This window comes from Nannizzia gypsea, genomic scaffold (assembly GCF_000150975.2).
Source record: "Nannizzia gypsea CBS 118893 supercont1.6 genomic scaffold, whole genome shotgun sequence".
NCBI classification, from domain to species: Eukaryota; Fungi; Ascomycota; class Eurotiomycetes; order Onygenales; family Arthrodermataceae; genus Nannizzia; species Nannizzia gypsea.
This window is the reverse complement of record NW_003345196.1, coordinates 572,166-597,040: the sequence shown is the minus strand read 5'-3', so window position 1 is coordinate 597,040 and position 24,875 is coordinate 572,166. Positions and strand designations below refer to the sequence as shown.

Genomic DNA, 24,875 nt, shown 5'->3' with positions numbered 1-24,875 from the left:
AGGGCATTTTGCACGAAAATTTAACATGGAATAAACTTGTGCCTGGACTTTCAAATTCAGCTCTAGTAATGTGTTATAATGTTTGACGGTGTTCTATTTAAACATAGGCCTCTAAGGCCTTTTACTCTAGTTACGAACCAGATAGAGTAATACAGGGTGACAGATAACCTCCTCTTTGCTAGGGGGACATGGCTAGTCTAAGTTTGCTCTAGAGGCTTATTTATAGAGGATTACCTACTACCCAATAGGTAGAGCTACAAAAAGACACTATAGCGGGTGTCTGGATGAAATCCGGCTAAACGACCTCCCATTTCAGTATATATCAGCCACTAAGTATAAAATCTCACAGCTTGACTACAAAGCATATACCACCAAGGGTTAGCATAGCAATCACCAACGCTTCCATGCTAGAAATCATACCTTCAATGATGATAATTAGGTCACACACATTCCATCCTTTCAAAAACCGCTGGTGGCTCTACAACAATTGTCATTCCGGGCCTAATATCACCACCAGCCTCCACAACTCCCATTATTCCAGCCTTTCGGTCAACTATAGTCCGGTTGGAGTCCCGAACTATGAAATGCTCCTTCAACCCACTTCTGAACTTGTCAATCTGAGGACACGGATTTCTCAGTCCAGTCACTGTGACTACCGGAGAGTCTGCGGTCGGTGAATTCTGGTCCACAAAACGGAGTTTCGTCCCCTTGCTGAGAGCCAGAAGGTCTATTCCCTCCGTAGTAACGTTTTCGCCAAGCTGGCCGGGCTTGACATTAACGGTCGTGAGCATCTCATACGGCATAAGGTGAACCTGACGCAGGTTCTGAGGTGGCGGGTTTATATGAAGCCTAGAACGATGCTGTACATGTGTTCCAAAGTGTGCATCGCCTTTGACTCCTAGGTTTTCAACCAAGGTAATGTTTGGCGCGGTGCATTTCGAAAAGTCATGGCTTCCTGAGACGGAGACGCTGAGAACAGACATCGTGAGGTACTTGATATCTTTCTTGAGTGTGCACAGCTAGACGCCTCGATGGTCCTGTGGCCCTTGCCAGAGCTGAGGAGGGGAATGCACATGCACCCCTCACCATGTTTTATTTATACCACGGAGTACGGAGCACTTCCATGCCATCATCCATCGGCCTCGGGCTACCAATCGACGCATCGCGATTTCTCGTACTCCGTACTTTTCGACTAAAAATTTAGCTCTTAAAGTTTAACTCTAATCTACATTATGTAATTGCAAATTAGTCATATTTTAGTCATCTACACGTGACATCCTAATCTGGCAGGCAGAACGTTTAGCTTGCAAACAGCGACGAAGCCGGTTGTTTTGAAGCCATCCATCTCGACTTGCGTTGACCGCATTCTGCTCTTTGTCTTTGCTTCGGTACAGAAGCACTGTTTAATAACTTGGGCTAGACTACTGGACAGGGCGCAGAGCCCCCGCCGGCCGTCACGATGGGCCCAACTCAGGACACCCTCTTCCGCTCGGCGGACATGAGCTTGACCCAGCTCTATATTGCGAACGAAATCGGCCGTGAAGTCGTCAGTGCTCTTGGTGAGCTTGGACAGGTCCAGTTCAGAGATGTGAGGATGCAGAGCCCCTGTTATCATGGTTTATTTTGATGGTATAGTGATGCTGACATGGTGGTTTGTGGATAGCTGAATGAGGAGACCACCGCATTCCAAAAGACCTTTACGAGCGAGATTCGGCGATTAGACAATGTGGAAAGACAGCTTCGTACGTGTGACCTCTATGTATGATGGTCAGCCTGTGTGTACAAGGCCGCTAACGATGGCTTTTCCCTAGGATACTTCCATGCCCAGATGCAGAAGGCCGATATTGAGATGCGTCCATCTGAGGAGTTCTCTAACAACCTGGCTGCTCCTATGGCATCCGAAATTGACGAGCTTGCTGAGCGAAGCGAGAGCCTTGAACAGCGTGTCTCCTCGCTGAATGAAAGTTATGAAGCCTTGAAGAGACGTGAGGTTGAGCTCATTGAGCGACGTTGGGTGCTCAGGGAAGCTGGTGGCTTTTTCGACCGGGTATATATATACCCTGATATAACAGCTCTATACTTTTTTACCATTTGATATGCTAATCAAGGACCTAGGCACATGGACAAACCGATGAAATCAGACAGTCCTTCGATAATGACGAAGCTCCACTCTTGAGAGATATTGAGCAACAGCCACCAAGAGGCCAGAATGGGGATGCTCAACACTCGTCATTCTCTGTCATGGATATTGGTTTTGTTGCCGGTGTTATCCCCAGGGATCGCATTGGAGCCTTTGAGCGAATCCTTTGGCGTACCCTCCGTGGCAACCTCTACATGAACCAATCTGAAATTCCAGACCCCATCGTCGACCCAGCCACCAACGAAGAAATCCATAAGAACGTCTTCGTTATCTTCGCTCACGGAAAGGAAATTATCGCGAAGATCAGAAAGATCTCAGAATCTCTAGGTGCCAACTTGCATGCCGTAGACGAGAACAGCGAACTTCGAAGGGATCAGATCCACGATGTCAACTCTCGCTTGACTGATGTTGGCAATGTCCTGCGCAATACAAAGAACGCACTCGACGCCGAGTTGACGCAAATCGCCCGCTCCCTTGCTGCTTGGATGATTATTGTCAAGAAGGAGAAGGCGGTTTACCATGCACTTAACAAGTTTTCCTATGATCAAGCTCGCAAGACATTGATTGCGGAGGCATGGTGCCCTACAAACTCGCTTGGCCTGATCAAGTCAACCCTGCAGGATGTTAATGATCGTGCTGGTCTCTCAGTTCCTACCATCGTCAACCAGATCCGTACTAACAAGACACCACCGACTTATATGAAAACCAACAAGTTTACCCAGTCCTTCCAGCTTATCGTCGATGCATACGGTACTTCGAAGTACCAAGAAGTCAACCCTGGTCTTCCTACTATCGTCACTTTCCCATTCTTCTTCGCTGTTATGTTTGGTGACTTCGGCCATGCTATGCTTATGACAATGCTCGCTGTCACCCTTATTCTGTTCGAAAGAAAACTCGGAAAGACCAAGCTCGATGAATTGAGCTCTATGGCATTTTCTGGCCGATATATCATGTTGATGATGGGAATCTTTGCCATGTATACTGGATTGATTTATAACGATATCTTTTCCAAGTCAATGGACCTCTTCCAGAGTGCCTGGGCATGGCCAGAGGACTTCAACGAAAATGAAACCGTTTTTGCTGAGCTCAAAGGCTCCTACAGATATCCATTTGGTTTGGATTGGGGATGGCACGGGACAGACAACAACCTGCTTTTCACCAACAGTTACAAGATGAAGTTGAGTATCATTCTCGGTTGGTCACATGTAAGTGTTTTCTCCTAATCTCTTCTTCAGACAGTTTCGAGGTGCTAACGGTACAACTAGATGACATACTCCCTCTGCCAGTCCTTTGTCAATGCTCGCCACTTCAAGAAGCCTATTGAGATCTGGGGAAACTTCATTCCTGGAATGATCTTTTTCCAATCCATCTTTGGATACCTCGTTTTTACAATCATTTACAAATGGTCTGTTGATTGGAAGGGTCTCGGTCTTCCAGCACCAGGTCTCCTGAACATGCTGATCTTTATGTTCTTGCAGCCTGGCCGTGTTGACGACGAGCTCTACCATGGTCAGGCCACCGTTCAAAAGATTCTACTCTTTGTAGCTCTGATTCAAGTCCCAATACTCCTCCTTCTCAAGCCCCTATATCTCCGCTGGGAACACAACCGTGCTCGTGCCCTTGGTTACAGGGGGTTGAACGAAGCTGCCCACACCAGTGCCGTGGATGACGATGATGAACAGCAAAATCTAATTTCCGGCCAGCGCGACAGCATGGGTGACGGAGAGGGTATCGGAATGGTTACGCAAGACATGAATGAAGGCGAAGAACAGCATGAGTTCGAATTTTCAGAGGAAATGATTCACCAGGTCATTCATACTATCGGTATGTACCTCCCTCGCCATTTCCGTTTACCACCTTAACCACACTTTCCATACGGCTACTAAGCAGTTGCTAACCTGATACTACTAGAATTCTGCCTTAACTGCGTTTCTCACACTGCTTCATACCTCCGTCTTTGGGCTCTTTCCCTTGCCCATCAACAGCTTTCCTCCGTCCTCTGGAGCATGACCCTCGGCGGTGCTTTTACCCAAAGCTCCCCAGTTCTTCGAGTGATCATGACCATCATCACATTCTACCTCTGGTTCGTGCTCACCATCTCCATTCTTTGTGTTATGGAAGGAACCAGTGCCATGCTTCACTCTCTCCGTCTCCACTGGGTTGAAGCAATGAGCAAGCATTTCATTGGTGATGGCATACCATTTACACCTTTCAGCTTCGAAGCTATTCTGCAAGAGGATCCAGTAGACTAATGTCGTGTATTCTTGTCCTTTCTTTTTGTATCCTATTTCCGGTTTATCTTGTCTTACAACATATCGCCAGCTATCTATAATCACTTTTTCCCATTGGAGAAACCTGCATTTTCCTTTACACCTCTACAGTGCGATGTACTATATACGCGTCTGCCACACTATATATCCCTGATAAATATATTTCGACTCTTAGAAGCTATCTATCCGTCAAACCGGCCGGTTTAGGCAACGCAGGTTACCTATGAATATCTATCCTGGGGTCTAAACAAAATAAAAAAAAAAAGATCGAAAGTTATTGGTAAACATCCCTAACAGTTCTACCTTATTGTCTCCCATTACCCCCAATACACCCATCTACAATGTCTTAGAATAAAGCAGCAAAATTTACGAGCACCTATGTCTATAACCAAGCGGTGCTATTGGTGCGCTCAGTTCTTCTAACATACCAATAACTACCTGGTCAGCCAATAGACAACTCGATCTTACTTCACCATCTAGCATCTGTAACTAGTAGAAGTACTCCCCTTATGGCGCCAATTTCATTCAATATCCATGGGAGTGAAGTATGAAGTGACTGCGAAATGAGAGTGTCTTCACTGCTTATATTCCAGTCGCCGCTTCACTGTAACCAACTAGCCCATTTGGTGTATTTAAGCAAGGAAGCCTCCCGAATCAACAAAAAAGTAACCAGTATACAGACATTCAGGAGCTGAGTTTTTATGCAATATAGGAGCAATATGGTCCACTCCAAAACCTTTTGACAGCGCATATGGAGATATAAATGTAGGTATTGAGAAAGCGAATATGATACATAAACTATGGCACTAGGTAAAAACAGACCAGTCATGGAATTTGGTGAAAGACTCGAGGCTAACCGGCTATTGGTAGGAATACAACCGATAACTAACCATGCCTAATGGTTCTCGAGAAATTTATTAGATAAACCTGGGCTATCTCCTAAATAATACACTAAGCGGTCAAAGATTCCAGCACAGATACGAGTGCCACTTCCGCCTAGCGTTTACTTCCCCATTGCGTGAGGGTGTTTTAATCGTTGGGGCGCCCGGGCCTGCGAGGTTGCCAGTAAATGCCAGGCGGATGCTTACAGCCAAAGACTTGAACGACATCCGCCTTCACTGGCCAAGATCTATTGGTATCAGAATTCTCAACTGCAGCCCTGGAAGCCCGCCTGGGACAAGATCCAGACCCATGTTCACATCCGGAGAGGAAAGCAACGTGTTAGTGAATCGTCCCTACAGAAGTACGGGACGCTTTTCCTAAGGGTGGAAGCGGTAGAGAAATGAAGTACTCATCCCAGGTGCCATGATACCACCAGCTGGACTAGACTGGACTGGCATGCCTGGTTTTTACTTACCGTTCGCGTCGCCAACATGTGGTCCATCGAGGGCGTACCTTTCCAGCAAAACCTTCTCCGTTCAAACAGACAATGTGCTCCGTTCGGGACAGCGAACCGCAGAAACAGCAGAAGCAAGAGGAGGTCATAGTACTGGACGATGACTCTGACGAGGCTCCAGTTGTTGACCTGACAGAGGAAGGCTGATCATCTGCGGGTACAGCAACTGTACTGCGAACTACCTAACGGCACTGTCAAGTATACAACTTCAACCTCCGTGGGAGTGAATAACAGCTCATTTTCAATAAAGTCGGCGCCGCTTTTCAAGCGGTCATCCCTTGTGCTGGGATATTCCAAGAAGGTGAGTTTGCATTTTCACTTCCTACTTATTCCCGAAGTTATATTCCCTCCTGACAACGGGCATCGAGAAAAACACAGACGGCTAGGCCGCCGTTGGCGATGGCAGTCAACAGCTCAAGACGACCAGAGGGACGGCCGAGGACTGGGCCTCTCGTTAATGCTATCTAACCGGGATGCAAAGTTCATGGGTCGTTTCTGGAGAGGGCCTATGAACGACCTTCATATCACCCCAGAGAAGGCGGGGCAGCCGTCCAACTGAATACCTCTCTTGAGGTATTCAGGCCACTTCGGCACCGAAAAGACACGGATGTGTTGTGCAATCTGACGGCGTCGATCACGCGCAGGGCGTGGTGGACGTCTACCAACGAGATCAGACATGATGGGATGACGACGCGACTGTATGCAGATTGAGGCACGCACGTCCTTATAGTGTAAGGAGCGAGATGATCACAAATGCACTGTCACCAAAAGCGCTGGACCGATCGACGCTGCGCACATCGTCCCACGATTGGGCCGGGAGTGGAACTCCGCGATCTCATCCGCCTGGAGCTACTGAGAAGGCTGAAGGGTTTCTTGGGCAGCTCTCCTCCTCCGCGATGTCCAGTCCCTAGAAGAGTTATGCCAGTCATTGGACAATACGACTGGGATAGGAAAAGGTTTAATCCAGCAAGCACTCCTTAACTTGAATCGGGAGGGCGAAATCATCAAAAAATGTTAGTTTGAGGTGTCCCCGTCTTTCGATTGTTTCCGTGCTTGACATATCGATTTCACTGTTGGCAGAGGTCAGAAACATCGTCTAAGTTCCACCACTGGTTCAAGCGGGAACAGCAGATCCAAACCAGCTAGACTCGCACACATTACCCAGGGTATCCTGTATCCTTGGGGCATCGGACCTTTTGGTCCCTTGTGGTCTAAGTGTACGAAGGACCAGGTCCTGTTAAAACACAGGAAGCCACCGTAACCAAGAGCGCCAGGGTTTATTCTACCAGTGGTGCAATCATAATCCGTTTCCAGGACCCTTTTTTTGCGGGCAGCAGCTGGCAACGGGGAGCGCGATAGTGTCTCATCATGCGGACCTGGAAGAGTTGGTGGAGCTGCTTTGGAGGATTTAGATGCTCTTGGGCCAAATGGCCGTAGTTAGTGAAATGATTGTTCTGTCGCTGTATTGTAGTATTAACTAGTTAGTTAGTTCCGCGGTTATACCAGGCCAAGTCCCATATAACTAGCCACTAGGTAATGCCATCATCGCCTCACTTCCTTTCCTATTCCTTTCAACGTCTCTGCCAGATTTCTCTCCTCTCTTTCCCTTCCTCTACTAGAGGTAAGGAGCATTACGCCCATACCTACCAAGATGCCCTTTTGATACGTCAGGAGCGACACAAAAGAAAAAGAGGCTTGCCGGAATCCCCCGGGGTTACTTGACTCCCACTTCTGTGTCTGTCCATTCAGGCGTTGTCTTAATCTTGGGATACTTTGGTGGCACTCTATGACACAAATTTCGGTGAAGATGGAGTGTCTATAAAAGGCCCTAGGGATTATACGTAGAGGCTTCTTTAAGAAAATCAACTACTTCAACACCAATTTCCTCGTCTTTTAGTTACTCATTACAAGCTTCGTGCTTTCCAAACTCTCTATATTACTCTATACAAGATGCGTTTCTTCGTGGCCGGTCTTCTTACGATGGCAGCCTGTGTGCTCGCTGATGCGGGTGATAAGATTGTACGTTCCCATAGTCTTTTTAATATGCTTTCACGCCATCTAACGCACCAATAGGGAAGCCTGCACCAGGACGCCGAATGCGCAGGCACTGCCGCTGGAGATCTGATTGATAACAAGTGCACCAAAATCGCAGATATCACGTATGTGCTACTCCCACTATATATCAAACCAATCAGCTAACTTGATTAAAAGATCCATCAATTTCGCCGCACCCTATACTGTCTGCTATACATTTTTGTAAGTCGACTCTTAAGTCCTGATTGACGATAACGCATAGAGTAAACTATGACACTAACAGTGTACAGGACCGATGATTGTCAAGGCGATCCCAAAGGCATTGAGGATCTGGGGTTGCGCTGTTCAACAGTCGCGGAATGGTCGGAGGGTAGACCTGCGGTCATTTGCTTTGGCGATACCGGCTCTGGTGGTCACTAGAGTCCATTCGATGGGCGCGGGTTGGCTGCTTTAGAGGATGCTTATTTTTCTTCGAGACAGGATGGCCTCCAGCTGATAGTTGGCCACATGGCCTCAGCCATCGATCTCTTTTATCGGTCATTGGAGTGGCTTCTATGAAGTAGATATGTGTTCAATACCGATTTGTTACCGCCGATTATTATATATTCTTATCCTCTATCTTCATTATATACCTACCTAGGTAGGTATATATATATAGAGCTAACTTAATCTCTACGATTCTTTTTATCTTATGCTGCTCCGTTGTGTCTGGACCCTGATTACTTATTAAGGGTTTAGTCACGTGATGGTTTCCAGCCTCCGAGATTACTAAGAAAAGCAGATCGGGTGTGCGCGGCAGGAGCTAAGCGAGGTAAGCGAGATAAGCGAGATCAAGTGACTACGGAGTACGGAGTAGTGGAGGTGAAGTCCTTATATTAGCACAGAATCCCCACCACAAAATTTCTTTTCCTTTCCCGACACATGCCATCCGCACCACTCATAGGCTACAACCAGCGCTTGCCCTGCCGATCTTGACGAAGCTGCCTGGTGATGCTTTCAGTTGTCCTATGTTGGAATATATCACTTTAACTAAGACTCGCACTCATTACCCAAGGTATCCTTGGGGCATTAAACTTTTTTATCCCTTGTGGTCCGTCCTACTCTATTTGTGGATGCTGAAAGGCGATTTTCTGATGACTAGTGGCTTTCCGCTAGTAGGGACCTAAGAGAACTACTAGAAGCCAATAGCCTCTCCATATCCAATGTAGAGATATGCGATGGCCGAGTGAACTTAATAAAACACTCCTGACCCGATTTATCCTTTGTGGGACGATGTTCTGAATCAGGAACTACAGGAGATTGACTTAACGCATATCCTTATAATTGACTGCTTACGCTTTGGGGAAAAGTATTATTAGAGCTATGAACCCGACAGCTATCATTCTTACTATTGATCGCGTCTCGGCAGACCATTCTTGGAAAGCTACACGAGAAATGGTACTTTCAATACTTAACAAATATAACTTGTATAGCAACAGCGAAACACGGCAAGCAGACTGGGCCAAAGGCCAGGCAGTCAAGAAACATGGTATGCTTATCTCCCGTATACTTCATATAATGTCTTCCTTATACTAACTTCTTGTTAGATCGTAATGTACGGAGGGATCAGTCCTTACGCTGATACGATACCATCGCAGCCTTGTCCAGGGATCCCTCATGAAGAGACTGAACTCTTCAAGAACTCTTCAAGCTGGGTCGATCTACAAAAAAGACAAGAGGGCTTTTCTCTGGACTAAGCAGTGCGCACATTCGCACACCTGATGGTCAGGGTGGAATATCGAATATAGTCACTCATGAGTACACCGTCACAGGCGCTTCAGGGATGCTATTTTCAGACCCCGGAGACTCCGGCGCTTTAGTCTTTGACGACACCGCCAACTGTATTGGGTTGATCTTCGTCGGCAATAAGTATACCAGAGCGTCTTATATCACGCTCCTACCTGACTTGTTCAACGGTATCAAGATTATCACCGGCGCCGTTAACGTCCGCATTGCAGAATAAATGACTTCGGCTAAGGATTTAAGCATTTAGATGATCGGTTGTTGAACTTCCTACTTGCTGTTAAATTAAAAAGCAACGCTGCTTAGTTAGCAGCAGCGAATGAATGAGGATAATAGTATGTCTGACACTTGCACTTGTGCTGCTCCACAGAGAGGGTGTGTGATATAATGTTGGACCACAAGGGACAAAAGGTCTAATGCCCCAATGATACCTCGGGTAATAAGCGCGAGTCGTGGCTAAAGTGGAGTATTCTAATCGGAAAACCTGAAAGCATCACCCGGCAGCTTCGTCAAGGTTGGCAGGGCAAGCAAGCGCTGGTTGTAGCCTCTGGGTGGTGCGGATGGCGCGTGTGGGCCTTCTGTGCTAATATACGGACTCTACATGTCAAATATCATATAGCCAGCGCAACTGGTGGAATTGGTGTAGCGTGTCTTGACTAACGGTCAGGACTCGTCGTTTTCGCCCCGTTGACACACCACCGCCACCCGGATGACGTTAATGGTCTCCGCCAGAGACTGTTGACGTTAGAACGGTCCAGGCACTACCTAGAGTGACAGCGGCACTCGCACGACGTAGTGTCAACACATCCAACACCAAATTGATACCAATGACGTAGCGTGTCACAGGACACGCTACATTCCCTGAGCACGTTCGGCCAGAGATGGCCGCCCACTGCTATTCAGGTCTATGGAAGGTTGCAGGAGCGACAAGGCCCTAACTAGATGGACCTATCTGAGTCAGATACTTGGAAGCGAAGCTATGCCTGCCATACAAACAAATATCTTAAGATTTGGACTACGTGGGGGGCAGCCAACCTCAAGGCCTAGTACTTTGATATCTAGAGCGCTGCTTGTAAAATAAGGGTCTTAACGGGAGATCCGCCCGGCATAACGAGCTCTCGCAATGGTGTCAAGTAATATAAAGATATAGGAGAGTAGCAGAGTTCGTGGTCCTCGCGCTATAGAATCTCTACGGTATCCCTACATAAGGTGAGTGCCAAGGAATGGAGATAAACAATTGGTGGTAGAGGTTTATAACATAAGAGTTGAAGGAATAAAAGCTTTCTAGTAAGATCTTGTGTAGCTAAGGTCTTAGGAGTTAATTATCAGGTATAGTACAGACAGAATGCACTGATTAGAGGGTCTCAAAAGTCGTGTAATTGAAGGCTTGATAAAGGTTTAAATATAGTTGTTTTCTCTAAAGCCCCTAAGGCATTGAATTAAGATACAAGGTAACCAGGGTCGAGACAGAACGGAGCAACATGGGATACAAAGAATCGTAGCGATTAAGTTAAATTATGAAGGAAGAAAGAAGGTATGGGGTTGAGTGTGTTGATCGAAGCCCCTTTTCATTTTCTACCATCGTCAAGCCATAAGCCAACGTCGGGGTGTCGATGCCAGTTTGAACAGTCGGGTTGTCGGCGGGAACAAATCGGTATTAAACCCATGTCTGCGGCTGGATCTGGCCAACCCAGTCGTCGATCCTCGCACGCTGCCAGCCCTCATCACATTCACTGCGTCTTTTGTGGGAATCGTCGTCTTGCTCCATCCCATCATACATGAGGTACGCCGAGCCTTCGTAGTCACTATCATCACTGTCGTCAAGGACCTTGTCTGGAACGTATGCAGCCCCCTTCAGCGCTGTCAGGCGTTGAAGAACCCATTGCAACTCTAGTAAATCCCAGTCCGGCAACGGTAATTCCTCAGGGTCCTCCGTTGTTAACTCAATGACCTCACCCGACCTGATGATGTGCTCATCCCGGGAGCTGCAGATGGCGATATCTTTCGGTCGGAAATCATGGGCGAGGGCAGGGATATTCATGAGGTCGACCATCTCAGCAGAGCTCTCAGTTTGGCGTTTATCGAGCCAGTAGAACCCGAGTTTCAAAGACTTCCCGTCCGATGAGGCTTCAATAGGCTGAAGACCAAACAACCCTGCTGAGTGGTACCGGTGGATGGAAGGAGAAAAAGACATCTCATTTTCAATAAACTCAGTGCCGTTGTTTAAGCGGCTTTCCCACTTCTCGATGCGCTGGGCCCAGAATTCTTTGAGCAAGCCAAAAAAGCTCGCTCGCTCGTCCCCTTTATTGAGAGAAACAGGGAAGATATGCGCGGCGTCGATTGGCCCAGCGCTCTTAGTGACGATACACTTGTAGTCGTCTCGCTCCTTACACTATAGCCCGTTGTCAGGAGATACTATAACTTTGAGAATAAGAAGTAAAAATGCAGACTCACCTTCATGCTGATTATTTTTGATCTACTATTTCCACTCGAACCAGAGGATGCACTCAGAGATGTACTCCGTTTTCGTTTGGGGGGTTGGAGCGAGGTCTCAGTCTCCTTTAGTTCTCCCACTGTGCTTGGCAGAGCTTGTCGAAGTGGTGATGGTTCAGGACGACTGCGTCGTAGCGAGAGTGATCGGCCAGAAGGGGTGGTGGAACTTGGACGGGGTTTCTGGCACCCTGCCAGCAGTAAAATTGATATGTCAGTCCCGAAAACGACTCGAAAGGGCATCTCAAACTAACATTTGGCGACGATTTCGTCCTCCTGCTTTGAGATAGAGAGTCCTCGTTGGATCAAGCCTTTTCCTACGCTAGACGCACTGTCTAATGACTTGCACATTTCTTCTATGTACTGGAGATCGCAGAGCAGAAGAGTGGCCTGAACCCCCCGAGACACCTTTTGATCGGCTCCCAGGATCCCCTTCAGCCGCCTTAGTAGAGCCAGACGGACAGGATCGCAGAGCTCCACCCCTGGCCCAATCTTGGCGTCGTCGATCTTGTGCTGCATGATTACAAGCGCGGGACAGGTGGGCGTTTAGCAAGGGTTGAAGGACCTGATGAGTAAACGCGAAAAGGCGTGTCGATTCAAACAACTTGCAGTAAGCGGGAGCTGAAGCTGAAGAGCTAGGCAGAGCAAGAAAATAAGAAGCAGAAAAGAAGGGAAAGAGAGGAGAGAAACCTGGCAGAGTTATTGTAAAGGGGAGGAAAGGAAGTGAGGTGACGAAGGCATTACCTAGTGGTTGGTTATAAATATAAGCGCGCCTAGCCTAGTGTCAAAATATGTGTATTAGTCAGCCTCGCTACGCCTACATTTGGCCGCGCACAGATATCTCAATCAGATCATCATCCTCCTTCTGACAATAACATACAGGACAGACTTAGTTATAACCGCGGGCCGACACCGGCCGACTGCGGTACACGATGGCCACTGCAGATACTAACGATCTGAAGATGTAAGACAAGAAGAAAAGAGTATGCCCGGGATGAAATATGAAACTTCGATGATAATTAACTATTGGGGCTGTTTTATCACGCCCCTCGACCCAACGTTTACTAGCAGCGGGCCATGAAGATCTGTCGTATCTAACTAGTCAGTCAGTCCTTCAAAGCAAGTTCTACCAACTCTTCCAGGTCCGCGTGGTTGAGGACAATATCACGCTCCCCGTTACCAGCTGCTGGGCGCAAAAAAAGATCCTGGAAACGGATTACGATTGTACCACTGGCAGAATAGCCCCTGGCGCTCTTTGTTACAGTGGCTTCCTGTGTTTCAACAGGACGAGGACGAGTAGCGCCATCACGGAACTGCCACACCTCAAGGTGGACGCGGTGCTTGCGGAATATTTTCAATGTGACCACCGCTCGTACTTCCCCCTGGGACTCTGTCAACCACCAGCTCGCGTCACTCCTTAGTTTCGTTGCCGACTCCGAATACCCAACCTCGAGAACTAGGCTGGGCCATTTGGCTGACCGGGTGGCTGGGAGTGTTCGTGGCCGGTATGATGCATCAGGGGCTTTTTTGCGTGTAGTTCCTTGCACTTCTGCTGATCCACAGGCTCTTAATTTGAAAAACAGCCTCGCTCTCATTTCATTTAGTTTACCTTCAATAAGGGTGTCAAAGTACCTGGTAGCACTTTCATGATCGCGAGAAGGCATAATGATGATAAGACAATGACTTGCAAGATCTTTGATGCGTCCAAGATGTCTTTGGTTGGAGAAGCTGTGAATTGTATCTGGAGCCACATTCTTGAACACAGTATATCGGTCCGAATCATGCTGTTGTCCTTCACTATCAGTATAAGTGAATAACGGAGTCTGTTGAAGAAGCTCTTCAAGGTCCTCTGCCTTGAGACCTTCGGCATCATATTCATTGCTCCCAGGAGGCAGGGCTTCAACCATCTGTCTAACCTCATCATTGTGGCCTTGACCTTGACCGAACAAAGCGTTTGGCAAATCCATTTGTGTAGTTATGTATCCCTTGCTCTTTTCAATGTGTGATGCAAAAAGTTAAGAGTCAATGAATAGCCGTATGTTTGAAAAGGAGGTCTATATCAATGACATCATCATCGCATTGTACCTACTTAATAATCCTCTAGCGTAACTAGTTATGCTTTGTCCACAAAAACTATTCCGTACCAAGGTTGATGGATTATGGTTTCTCCACAAGTAGTTAGATATGTATGAGCGCCCCTGAAATCGTGGATCTCGAGAGGCGCTCGCCGAGCTTTTCTTTTGCGTGCCTGGACCCAAATTCAAGTGTCAAGGTCCACATGAAAAAGACTGAATTATCATGCGGGCAGTTGGGCGCAACGGCTGGCTCCCGGCTAGTCGGGGTAGTTAGTTATATACGGAGCAACTGCTCGACTTTTGCCCCGTCTTCATTTGCAGCAAATCAGCACGGCCGTTAACTAGTCAAATGACTACCTAACCTGCCGTATTCCACGCGGCTGGTCTCCAACACGGACGCGGGCAGAGATTTAATTGTATAACTTAGGTGGTTAGTTATAGGGGGGTTCTGTGAATACACTGCGTCAAAACTCGTCCTTCTCTCCTTTTAGGACTCCGTCTTCCCCATGCCACGACAGAAATTAGCAGGCTCGGCCTTGACGCCCCCACGGCTCGATTCACCACCGATCCAGCCTCCTGATCGTCTTTTGAAATTTGAGGAGACTCCCAGCTGGTTCGAGGGGAACCAGTTCATTCTAACGGGCTATCGCCATGAGTCTCGGTCGGCTGTTCGCTGTGTGCACAGCTGGACTTATCTCCATAACGAGACCTGCAACATCTACTCCCACTTGTTGCCAGCGGGCTTATACGCTGCTCTGCACTGGTATCTCCTCACCTTCTACCTTCCATCCAGATATAATCCGCTGAGTAAAGGTGACGAGCTCATCCTCTCCCTTTTCCTTTCAACTGTCGTCTTATGTCTGGGAGCTTCGGCACTATACCATACCTTCTTGAACCACTCCGCGCCAGTAGCTAGACGGTGGCTACTGTGTGACTATATGGGAATCATCACTCTCATTCAGGGCTGCTTTATCAGTGGAATTTATTTCGGGTTTTACTGCGAACCGTACCTTCAGCGGTTATACTGGACCATGGTGTGTTGATACATAAAGTAAGCATGTATGCCCGGTTACATAAATCAGCTAACACGGGAGAATGGCAGATCGTTGTCCTTGGCTCGTTGACGGCAACTATACTGTTGTCATCCCAGTTTCAAGACCCCAAATGGCGAGGGTTTCGCGTTGCGGTCTTTGTTTGCACTGGCCTCTCTGCCTTTGCGCCCATTACGCATGCTCTACTTCTCTACGGGCCACAGCGTAGTATGAATGTTGGCTTACCATATTACCTTGCCGAAGGAGCTATTATTGTTCTAGCAGCTTTCATTTACGAGGTGAGATGTTTCTCGTGCTGGTCAAGCTCATCTATTCTATGCACATGGGATGAGATTAGTTTCGGCCTCCCATGGTTTAGTTTGTTCTTAGCTGACGAGCCATCAAACAGAGACAAATTCCTGAACGGTGGTTTCCCGGAAAATTTGATATCTGGGGACATTCTCACACCATCTTCCACGCTATGGTTGCCGTGGGGATGTGTGTACATTTTGTTGGCCTTCTCGAGGCACTTGAATATACTTACTACAATAGCCAATGTGCTGCTACATAGACACAAGAAGAGGGAAGGAGAATTAGACGTGACCTGCTTATATACTAGATATACCCATAGAACTATGAATATATATAAGTAATCGTTTTTGTACCTGTTCTAATTAACAAATTATCTATGCTGTATGTGCAATCTATAATGTACCACCCACTCTACTTCTCTTGGTATCCTAACACGCTGCTCTCAAGGTCGGATTTTGGCCTGCTACCCCCAAGAACCGAGCTCGATTTTCGCCTGAAGTATACCCTCTTCGCCAACTTCCATGTTTCTGCCCCAGCAAAAAACAATACCGTGCCTACCAGGACGATTCCCCATTCCCACGTTATGCCTGTATGGCGAAAAACATTCTTATTTATGACGGGAATGTACAGAAGCGGGACAACAATGACAAATCCAGAGATATTTGCCCAGAATAAGAACGGATTCTGCCAGATATCGCGACACCACTGAGGAACGATACCGGATGATGAAGAGGACGGTCGCATGTTGAAGAATGAGCGGCGCATATCGACCATCTCCCAGGCTAGGAATAGAACGAACCATGTCAGGCATGCGAAGGTAGTGGCCCGTGCCCGGAATACCAATTCGCACCCATCATAGACCTTGTTGCAGTTCGTTCCAAGGTTACCGTCTCCAAAGCCATATATTACCAATGTGAAAGCTCCTAGGCACAATGCAGCAACCCAAGTGCCGTAGACAACCATGTCCAACATGATCTCCCAAGTAAAGATTCCGCGCTTCATCACAAAAATTAGCAACAAGACTTGAAAATAACGGTCTGAAGGGGTAAACAGCCCTCTAGCAGACAGAAAAAATGGGATCGACTACTTACTGTGTGTGGAGGCCTCTGCATGATATCCATTGTTGCCTGCTCAAAACCGAGCCCCATATCCGGAAGTCCTGAAGTAATCATAACAAGCCAAATGATCTCAACCGGGCTTAGTGGGAAAACGGATAAATTGTCCGTGTCCTTAAATACAAGGCCAAGAAGCAGAACAATAGCCTGTGCGAAGTTTTGGGAGAGAACATGTAATATGAACTTCTGTATATTATCAAATATACGCCGGCCTTCCTCGATGGCATTAAGAATTGAAGCAAAGTTATCATCCGTTAAAATGATATCTGATGCATCCTTAGCAACATCGGACCCAGCTAGACCCATGGCAATACCAACATCGGCGTTCTTGAGGGATGGCGAGTCATTAACACCATCACCAGTCTAATATAGTCAGTTTCTATATGTCCAAGGGGTAAGTGTTAGGGGGGGTTTCCCTTACCATGGCGGCAAATTTTTTGCGTCTATGCAGTGCATTGATCATCCGAACCTTGGTGTTGGGCGCACATCGCGCTACTACCAGAGGAAGCTCAGGGAGGTTATCAATTTCGTTATCAGATAGTTTATCAAACTGCTGAGCTGTCATCACCATGGAATCAAGGGTATCTTTGCTTAGCATGTTGGTATGAGACGGGAGGATTCCTACTTCTGTGGCGATAGCCCTCGCTGTACTAGGATGATCTCCAGTTAACATGTGTACGGAGATACCTGCTTCGTGGCAGCGACGCACTGAAGGTGCAGATTCTGGACGAGGAGGATCATAAAGCCCAATTAGACCACGAAAAATCAAATTATGCTCGACCTCTTTGCGATCCAGGTCTATGTTTTGGCAGTCCATGACTGGAAGTGGTTTGCTAGCGAGAGCAAGAACACGTAGACCTTGTGCAGCGAAGGCTTCCATGTTGGCCAAAATGCCTTCCCTAACTTCAGGGGTGACTGTCTCTAACTGCGAGCCATCGGTGCCTTCTATGTATGAACATGATGACAACACTCGTTCCACAGCTCCTTTGGTAAAGACAAACATGTCTCCCGTCGGTGATTCAAAGACAGCGGACATTTTCTTAACATCAGAGTCAAATGGGAACTCGGCAACCTGAGTCCATGTCCGCTGGTCTCCCGAAGTCAGTTGAGTACGGTTCCAGTTGAATCGTGTAGCAAAGACCTGAATGGCGATTTCTGTTGGGTCGCCATACGTTTCCCAATCTCCAGTTGCAGTCTCACGGACAACTGCCAGATTGGCCAGAGCTGCAACTTTCAGGAACTCGTCAAGAGGTCCATCGCTCTCCGTTTTGGTATATTCATCGTCAAAAGTGTCATTTTTCTCTGTGAAATCTATCTCATGCGGCTGTTTAGGTTCGAAGTACAGTTTTCCGGCCTTTGGGTTGAATGGTTGACTTGATTGGCCGACTGCATATGTACCTCGTGCAGGTACCCATGCCTTATGCGCCACCATTTTTCCCTGGGTCAGAGTACCGGTTTTGTCGGAACAAATGTCTTCCAAACATTAGCTTCTAGGATAATACAAAAAAACAAGGGCTACTTACCTGTAACTGATCCAAGAGCTTCTAATGAGTTCAAGTTGCGTACAATAACATGTCTTTTCACCATCCGTTTCGTTCCAACTGTCATGGTGATGGTCAAAACTACTACCAAAGAAGATGGTATCATGCTTAGGCCTGTGGCCACCGCATAAACAATAACCTCTTGGTGATTGCTGAATTTATTCGCAGCAAGCACGATAATGGCACAGATGACAGCAGTTCCGAGTAAGAGGAGCGCAAGCTTGGAAAGCTTTCTTTGCAATGGCGTACCAACATTTAAGCCCAGAATCTCACCAATAGCATCATACACCGTTAGAGCGCCGGCTTCAACATAGCGATAAAAACTGGCAGATCCGTCTGGGTTACGCTTTACGTGTCTATGCCGCGTGCCCTTCGCTCGAAGTGCAGTTGCAATAGCTCCAATTTCTGTATAAATACCAGTTGAAAAGACGATGCCTCTGGCTCGACCTTTTGTAACAATAGACGAGCTGAAGCAGATATTTAGGCGATCACCAGGTCCAGTCTCATCACTGAAAACCGAATTGGCGTCTTTCCGCACGGGTACAGATTCTCCAGTGAGCAAGGCCTCATCGGTTTCGAAATTGACTGCCTCTATAAGTCTTCGCAACATTAGCAAGGAGTATACCTACGCCACAACTAGCATATTACTTACCTCACATCTGCTGGGACTGTGTCACCAGTCTTCATCTCTACTATGTCACCGGGTACAATATCTGCAGTCGCAATAGTAATTTGACTCCCGTCTCGTACTACACATGCAGTCGGGGAACTCAATGATCGAAGCGAGCTCATGGTCTTTTCGGCTTGAAATTCTTGGACAAAGCCTATACCGATATTGATGAAAATGACTGCTGCTAGCACACCTCCTTCAATCCAAGCGTTGATACCAAAGCTCACTGCCATAGCCATTGTCAAAATCTACTCGCCGAGTTAGTCGAAGTTATCTAGTGGATACCTATAGAGAGAGGGTTGGAGCTTACCAATGTCATAGCATTTGCAATCTGCCGGAGTAACATTTTGGCAGGTTGGACAGAGTCGGTGTTTCCAAGGTCATTTCCTCCATATTGTTCTAAGCGTCTCTGGGCCTCTGAGTTGTTCAAACCGTTCTCCGGATCGGATCCTATCTCCTTGATGACAGCTTCATATTGAAGACCATGGGCTGGCCGTGATAGCGTGCATTGAGACACGCCTTGCCCATGATTCAAAGACTGAGCTTTCCCCATGGCTGCTGCTGACATATAACGAACAAAGAAAGTGCACAGGTGCAATCCTCCATCTGCAGGGAGTACCCGAACGATTGGCTTGCCTGCTTTGCTTAAATATCATACGCAAACTCGTTCAAACTTGACGTCCTGAAAATACGGTAACCTTCAACCATGCATAGAGTGCTGCCAAGCTGCCTGTTCAGGAAATAATGCCAAGCATTACGCTGAATAAAAGCTTGGCATGACCACTTGTCTTAAGCTGTGGTGATATAAGAGCAACGACGTCAACGACGGGAAGGAAGCAGACGAAGGCAATAAGATATCAGACAACGATCTAGAGTATCTTGGTATCGTCTTTTCGGTCGCCGCGCGCTCATGCTTGATCGGTCTAGCAAAGGAAGGGCGGCAGCACGATGCTTTTATACAAGACATGTACTCCTATAGCACCATCTGCTTACGGCTTGCTCGGGAAGTAGCCCAGGGGAGTATTTCCCATAAGTCATTGAGGCGAGCCACGATCCAGGCCCGTTGTGCTGGATCTCGACTTTCGGCGCCGGCTATGAAAGTGGGCCAAGAAGTGCCCTTAAGTAGCAAGTTTCCGGGAAGGATGAAGGAAAGGTGGCCAATGATATCCTCCACCATGGCCTTTCTGCTGCATTCGTCCATCAGGTTTGCAGATGGGACGGCCTGGTGGATGTAGAGACAGACTGCCGACTTATGAGCCGAGGCTACATGGGCACGGCTTTCAAAATCGTTATGGGAGGATATGCCTTGTACAGAAGCTGCCCAGGTGTTGGTATTAAAGGTGCTAGCTCGCTCCATCAAGTACCGTGCTTGCTCTTCTTCATAACCGGTAATCTTCTCTACATTGGATAAATGGGATGCCGAGAGCATTACGTGTAAGAGAAATGCAGGGCATGACATGTAACTGTTCGCTTCTGCACGCTCAAGCAACGGTAACACATCCGTAAAGGGGTAGCAGCTTGTGGTTGACCCCATGTTCGGTTTGCGAGCGGAAAAGGTCGAACCAAGGATATAGTAGCTAGTGTTGTCAACAATTTAAGCTTTCAGTTTCTTTTTCTTATATTTCCGTAATAGGATAAAAGTGAGCATCTCCGGGGAAGGAGAGTGACAGATGTTGACTTACATGAGACAGTCGGAGACGACATGATCGCGCAACGCACTCATAGCAGAGGATAGGTCAGTGCGTTTGGGTAGGCCGAAATAGTCGATGAGCTTCTGAGCACCTTCGACATGTACTTTCCAGTCATCCTTTCCAGAACTCACAAGCTCATAGTTGATAGAGAGCAGGATGGCCGTTAGCACGACCTCTGGATCAACGGCATCTATGTTATCCATGGACTGATTGAGAAGCTGGAGAGTTTTCTGCTTTGCCACCAGTGCATCACGATGAGGATATTGGCCAGGCACTCCATTGAACCGACTAGGACCCTTTGATAGCATATTTGAGATATGAATTGCAGAATTGGCAACGATGACATGCAGTAGGAGTTCATGGTCCCTTATCAGCGGAACAATGTCACGATAAGGATTGTGTCTGGGAACATCATATGTTACAAGATCACGGCACATCTGGTCCGTAACTAGAACTAGTAGTCAGCGGTTTTTGTTGAAGATTCAATTGTTTTTGTACACGAATAATGAAAAAAAGGCAAGGCTATTGATTACAGTGAGAGATGTAGAATCGAGATGCTTGATCCAGATCTTGGAAGAGCGGGTCCACCAGAGACGGATTAATTGACACGGAGGTATCCCCTTCATCACCAGCCTTCTCCGCTTCAGCACCAGTTTCAGCCTCAGCCTCAGCCTCACCATCGGGCATATTGCTGGGGACAAAACGGTACTTCCGGGGCAAGCAAAGTTCCTGGCTTCCAGATGCCGCTGTTGGAGTCGTCGCTTGCTCGGGGACATGGAAGGACTTGCCCATCATCTTTCCACGGCTTGCCACGCCTCTGTTCCAGACGAGCAGCTTGCCATAACCAAGACACTTCTCGCCCTTCTTAATGCACTTTTGACAAGAGGGCAATGACCGGTCACACCTGAGTCTTCGACGTTTGCAGTTGTGGCATGGCTTTGCCACTACCGCGCTCGTACCCGCGTTGTCTACGACAGTAGAATTTGCCGGGCCAGTCGTGGACATGGTTAACTATCCTCAGTCGGACGAACTCTTCTCCTGAATCCAAGGGGCATAATGTCGCCTGTGGGACGCTGAACCGCAAGAAGTCGACAATGAAGAGAAGTCATCGTCAATTCTTGATAGCCGACGTCGCTCTGAATTCTTGGCGCTGGGTGGTTGTTGTCTGACTAAGCAGGATTCTCTTCAACACTCGGAACGAACACACTCAAAAACGAAGATAATAACACATCAGCTAACTACCTAGTAGACCGCTGCGGGCTCTGAGATATCTTTATCTTCGGCGAAAAATGATATTCTTCTGGCTAATGCTTAGCGCGTTACTCGGAGTCACTTCTGCAGAGACTACCCAGGGTCAAGGGGCCGTCACGGCCAAAATAGAACAGTAGGAAGAAGCCCCTGTTGGTTTTTCTGTTTACTGGTCGCACTGCCACCCGCAGCGGCATGGGCCGAAAGGTAAAAATAGGACAACTAGATGCACGCCATAGACGCAGGATACGATGTCACTGGTCGCCGGCCTATGATACCCTGGTTGATGCAATGTGAATAATGCAGCAAGGTGGATGTACGTTACTCAGTTCCCCTCATTCTGTTTATACCCGTGCATTAGTTCGGTAGGAGAGGGGTTACTCCGGACCCTTGCGGATGCGATGCATGGAGGCGTATACCGGCTAGCTTGAGGAGCTGTCATGGGTCGATGGTTATTGATAGAAGCTCGAGGGGGCTTATCGCCCTGAGCTTGGAGATGCGAGTGTATAGATAAAGAGGTACTGCTTCCTCGTTGGAAGGGTAAGCAATTGGCATCAACTCTAAGAATTAATCAACATACCACATCAACACTCTCGATCGTCCTCGGTACTCTTGTCTAGTACTTCTACTTCTCCATCACGATGCTCTCATCACAAACAACGGTGCTGCTCATAATAGTAGCTGAGGTGTTGAGCTTTGTCGTTCTCCTAGGCCTACTGGTCATTCTATATCGCATCCTCATTACACGGTATAAAGAGAAGAAAGGATCTACTCCACGAGATATTGGTACGTTAATAGTATACATCACTAATAAACATTTTATGTATATATATACTAACATCTCCCAGAAGCATCTCCCGCTCCAATTACAGCTACCACTACACCATCACCAGCACTGTCACTACTAGACAAGGAACTCCTCTATTTCCACCCAGCACTACGGATTAACACAAATGTCAACAACAACAACAATAATTCACCACCAGTGCTACAATCGACAATCACCAAGCCCAGTGCTACTGCAAACCCTACCAACAAGCCATCATACAATCCACCAGAACCATTTCAGTCTGCTAGCGCGCAACTACAATATAAATATCTTCTTTCGCGCCTGCACACCCGCCCTCAGAGGACACAGGCTCTTCGATCAGAGTCTGTTCCTCGCCATTACTCGTCTCAGGTTCCTAGACCTCTTAGACCGATCCAGACTACTCTGCTGCCACCTAAGAAGCCTATGCCCGTTATCCAAGAGTCTGTGGCTAGGGGAAGTGTGAATGTGGTCTCCCCTTGTTCGGATGCCGTTCGATCTCCTGCTTCGGCCGATAGGATGAGTTGAATGTTGTTTTTTCTACTTTTCCTATTTACTTTGAGTTATTCGCATGGTGCATATACACGGCGTCGGCAGGTTTGGTTGTCGGGGATATTACGGAGTTAAAAAGGATACTTTGGGGTGGCAAAGCTTGATTTTCCAGCATAGCATGGCAGTATACACAGGACAGCATTAGAGCAACATGAACGACGATAATCAGATGCATATATTCAATTTGTCTTTTTATTCCTGTTATAGTAATTGATAATGAACAGATGATGATAATCGAAAACTCCTCGCTGTAATGTGTGTGTGTGTTTGTTTTTTTCGTTTCAGCTCATTTATTTACATGCTCATCTAGCTAGAGCCAGCAGCTTCGAATCGCTTGTTAACTCCCATGACCTTCTCGACCTCATTCTTGCTGCCGAGGAAGATTCCGCTTCTATCGTGGATATGCTCTGGGACTACATCCAGCAATCTCTCCATCTTGGAGTTGATAGCCAGACCGCCAGCGTTCTCAAAGATGAGAGCCATGGGGGCACACTCATACAGGATACGGAGCTTGCCCTTGGGGCTCTTAGAGTCAGCTGGATAAGCAAAGATACCTCCATACAACAGAGTTCGGTAAGCATCAGCAACCATGCTACCGATGTATCGGGAGCTGTAAGGCTTCTTGCCGGTCTCAGGGTACTTGAGCTCCTCGAAGTACTTCTTGACCCAGTCAGGCCAGTACATCGAGTTTCCTTCGTTGACGGAATAGATGGAGCGGCTGGGTGGGATGCGCATGTTGGGGTGGGTAAGGATGAATTCGCCAAGAGCGTTGTCGAGAGTGAAGCCGTTGACCGTTCCTGTCTTCACGGTCATGACGAGCTGGGCGGAGGCACCGTACATGGTGAAGCCAGAGGCAACTTGCTGGGTGCCTGGCAGGAGGATGTCCTGGGCAGTGACTGTCTTGCCAGCTCCAAGGACCTCATCGGGGAGCTGGAAGATACCGAAGATGGTGCCGACAGAGACACCAGCGTCAAGGTTGGAGGAGCCGTCAATGGGGTCACAGACGACAGCGTAGCGAGCGTTGGGGCTCTCGTCGAAGATGATGGCCTGGTCTTCCTCCTCAGAGACGAGGAGACGGCACTTGCCAGATCCCCGCATGGCAGCAACAAAGACATCGTTGCCAATCACGTCGAGCTTCTTCTGGTCATCTCCGGTGGTGTTGGATGAGCCAGCCAAACCGGTGAGGTTGATCAGGGTGGCACGACGGATGTAGTATGCGATGGACTTGAAGGAGAATTGGAGCGCATGGCAAAGGAGACTGCCAAAAATAGTCAGTACACGCAATCCATTCAACGGCATTACACTGCAATTGGGGTAGATAGGAGCTCGTACGTGAAGTCACCGGTAGCCTCTGGGTGTTTCGTCTGCTCTTCAGTCAGGAACCGGGTAAGAGTGATGATATCAGTGTTGATGTTCTCATGGCCAACAGCGCCGGTGCCGTTGCCGTTGCCGTTGGTAGCGTCAGCCATTCTGGATACCTGCGGTGTATATATTGAGAAGAAGATGACAATAAGACAGGAGAAGGGCAATTCAGCTTTGGGACAAGACGGCAGGAGGCAACTTGATCGGGTTCAGCAGGGGAGAGACGAAGGAGAAAGAAAAAGAAGAGTTGTATCTGCGCCTTGTCTTCAACTCCCCGTCCTCTTTCTACCACCAAACGTCACGAACTAGTCGGAGAGGTCACTGGACCCGCGGGAGTTGCCCGTGAACAGCCGCCGAG

At 47.7% G+C, this 24,875-nt stretch overlaps 12 protein-coding genes across 12 annotated transcripts; 6 read left to right on the top strand and 6 right to left on the bottom strand.

The window, feature by feature from the left end:
- Window positions 1-440: 440 nt before the first annotated feature.
- Window positions 441-983, bottom strand: MGYG_06829 (MOSC domain-containing protein; the record flags this gene model as incomplete). The annotated part of the gene is made up of 1 exon (XM_003170790.1): window positions 441-983. One exon carries the CDS (start codon window positions 981-983, stop codon window positions 441-443), a length of 543 nt encoding a protein of 180 aa, XP_003170838.1.
- A 476-nt stretch (window positions 984-1,459) lies between these two features.
- Window positions 1,460-4,392, top strand: MGYG_06828 (vacuolar ATP synthase subunit; the record flags this gene model as incomplete). Its single annotated transcript, XM_003170789.1, has 6 exons — window positions 1,460-1,588; window positions 1,664-1,742; window positions 1,812-2,047; window positions 2,116-3,345; window positions 3,406-3,964; window positions 4,052-4,392. 6 exons carry the CDS (start codon window positions 1,460-1,462, stop codon window positions 4,390-4,392), a joined length of 2,574 nt encoding a protein of 857 aa, XP_003170837.1.
- Window positions 4,393-5,210: 818 nt separating this feature from the next.
- On the top strand, window positions 5,211-5,953 carry MGYG_06827 (hypothetical protein; the record flags this gene model as incomplete). The annotated part of the gene is made up of 3 exons (XM_003170788.1): window positions 5,211-5,276; window positions 5,332-5,630; window positions 5,860-5,953. 3 exons carry the CDS (start codon window positions 5,211-5,213, stop codon window positions 5,951-5,953), a joined length of 459 nt encoding a protein of 152 aa, XP_003170836.1.
- A 1,803-nt stretch (window positions 5,954-7,756) lies between these two features.
- Window positions 7,757-8,260, top strand: MGYG_06826 (hypothetical protein; the record flags this gene model as incomplete). Its single annotated transcript, XM_003170787.1, has 4 exons — window positions 7,757-7,825; window positions 7,880-7,965; window positions 8,018-8,062; window positions 8,131-8,260. The coding sequence occupies 4 exons, from the start codon at window positions 7,757-7,759 to the stop codon at window positions 8,258-8,260; spliced, it is 330 nt and encodes a 109-aa protein (XP_003170835.1).
- A 942-nt stretch (window positions 8,261-9,202) lies between these two features.
- MGYG_06825 (hypothetical protein) lies at window positions 9,203-9,842 on the top strand (the record flags this gene model as incomplete). Its single annotated transcript, XM_003170786.1, has 3 exons — window positions 9,203-9,368; window positions 9,427-9,434; window positions 9,531-9,842. The coding sequence occupies 3 exons, from the start codon at window positions 9,203-9,205 to the stop codon at window positions 9,840-9,842; spliced, it is 486 nt and encodes a 161-aa protein (XP_003170834.1).
- A 1,437-nt stretch (window positions 9,843-11,279) lies between these two features.
- On the bottom strand, window positions 11,280-12,631 carry MGYG_06824 (hypothetical protein; the record flags this gene model as incomplete). Its single annotated transcript, XM_003170785.1, has 3 exons — window positions 11,280-12,014; window positions 12,077-12,303; window positions 12,367-12,631. The coding sequence occupies 3 exons, from the start codon at window positions 12,629-12,631 to the stop codon at window positions 11,280-11,282; spliced, it is 1,227 nt and encodes a 408-aa protein (XP_003170833.1).
- Window positions 12,632-13,218: 587 nt separating this feature from the next.
- Window positions 13,219-14,079, bottom strand: MGYG_06823 (hypothetical protein; the record flags this gene model as incomplete). The annotated part of the gene is made up of 1 exon (XM_003170784.1): window positions 13,219-14,079. The coding sequence occupies one exon, from the start codon at window positions 14,077-14,079 to the stop codon at window positions 13,219-13,221; it is 861 nt and encodes a 286-aa protein (XP_003170832.1).
- A 614-nt stretch (window positions 14,080-14,693) lies between these two features.
- Window positions 14,694-15,789, top strand: MGYG_09140 (hypothetical protein; the record flags this gene model as incomplete). The annotated part of the gene is made up of 3 exons (XM_003170783.1): window positions 14,694-15,221; window positions 15,290-15,517; window positions 15,628-15,789. 3 exons carry the CDS (start codon window positions 14,694-14,696, stop codon window positions 15,787-15,789), a joined length of 918 nt encoding a protein of 305 aa, XP_003170831.1.
- Window positions 15,790-15,941: 152 nt separating this feature from the next.
- On the bottom strand, window positions 15,942-19,409 carry MGYG_06822 (calcium-transporting ATPase 3; the record flags this gene model as incomplete). Its single annotated transcript, XM_003170782.1, has 6 exons — window positions 15,942-16,526; window positions 16,622-17,008; window positions 17,067-18,118; window positions 18,169-18,785; window positions 18,839-19,104; window positions 19,167-19,409. The coding sequence occupies 6 exons, from the start codon at window positions 19,407-19,409 to the stop codon at window positions 15,942-15,944; spliced, it is 3,150 nt and encodes a 1,049-aa protein (XP_003170830.1).
- A 420-nt stretch (window positions 19,410-19,829) lies between these two features.
- On the bottom strand, window positions 19,830-21,552 carry MGYG_06821 (acriflavine sensitivity control protein acr-2; the record flags this gene model as incomplete). The annotated part of the gene is made up of 3 exons (XM_003170781.1): window positions 19,830-20,433; window positions 20,539-20,995; window positions 21,081-21,552. The coding sequence occupies 3 exons, from the start codon at window positions 21,550-21,552 to the stop codon at window positions 19,830-19,832; spliced, it is 1,533 nt and encodes a 510-aa protein (XP_003170829.1).
- Window positions 21,553-22,436: 884 nt separating this feature from the next.
- On the top strand, window positions 22,437-23,131 carry MGYG_06820 (hypothetical protein; the record flags this gene model as incomplete). Its single annotated transcript, XM_003170780.1, has 2 exons — window positions 22,437-22,581; window positions 22,644-23,131. 2 exons carry the CDS (start codon window positions 22,437-22,439, stop codon window positions 23,129-23,131), a joined length of 633 nt encoding a protein of 210 aa, XP_003170828.1.
- A 330-nt stretch (window positions 23,132-23,461) lies between these two features.
- Window positions 23,462-24,624, bottom strand: MGYG_06819 (fructose-1,6-bisphosphatase; the record flags this gene model as incomplete). The annotated part of the gene is made up of 2 exons (XM_003170779.1): window positions 23,462-24,413; window positions 24,488-24,624. 2 exons carry the CDS (start codon window positions 24,622-24,624, stop codon window positions 23,462-23,464), a joined length of 1,089 nt encoding a protein of 362 aa, XP_003170827.1.
- Window positions 24,625-24,875: the final 251 nt, after the last annotated feature.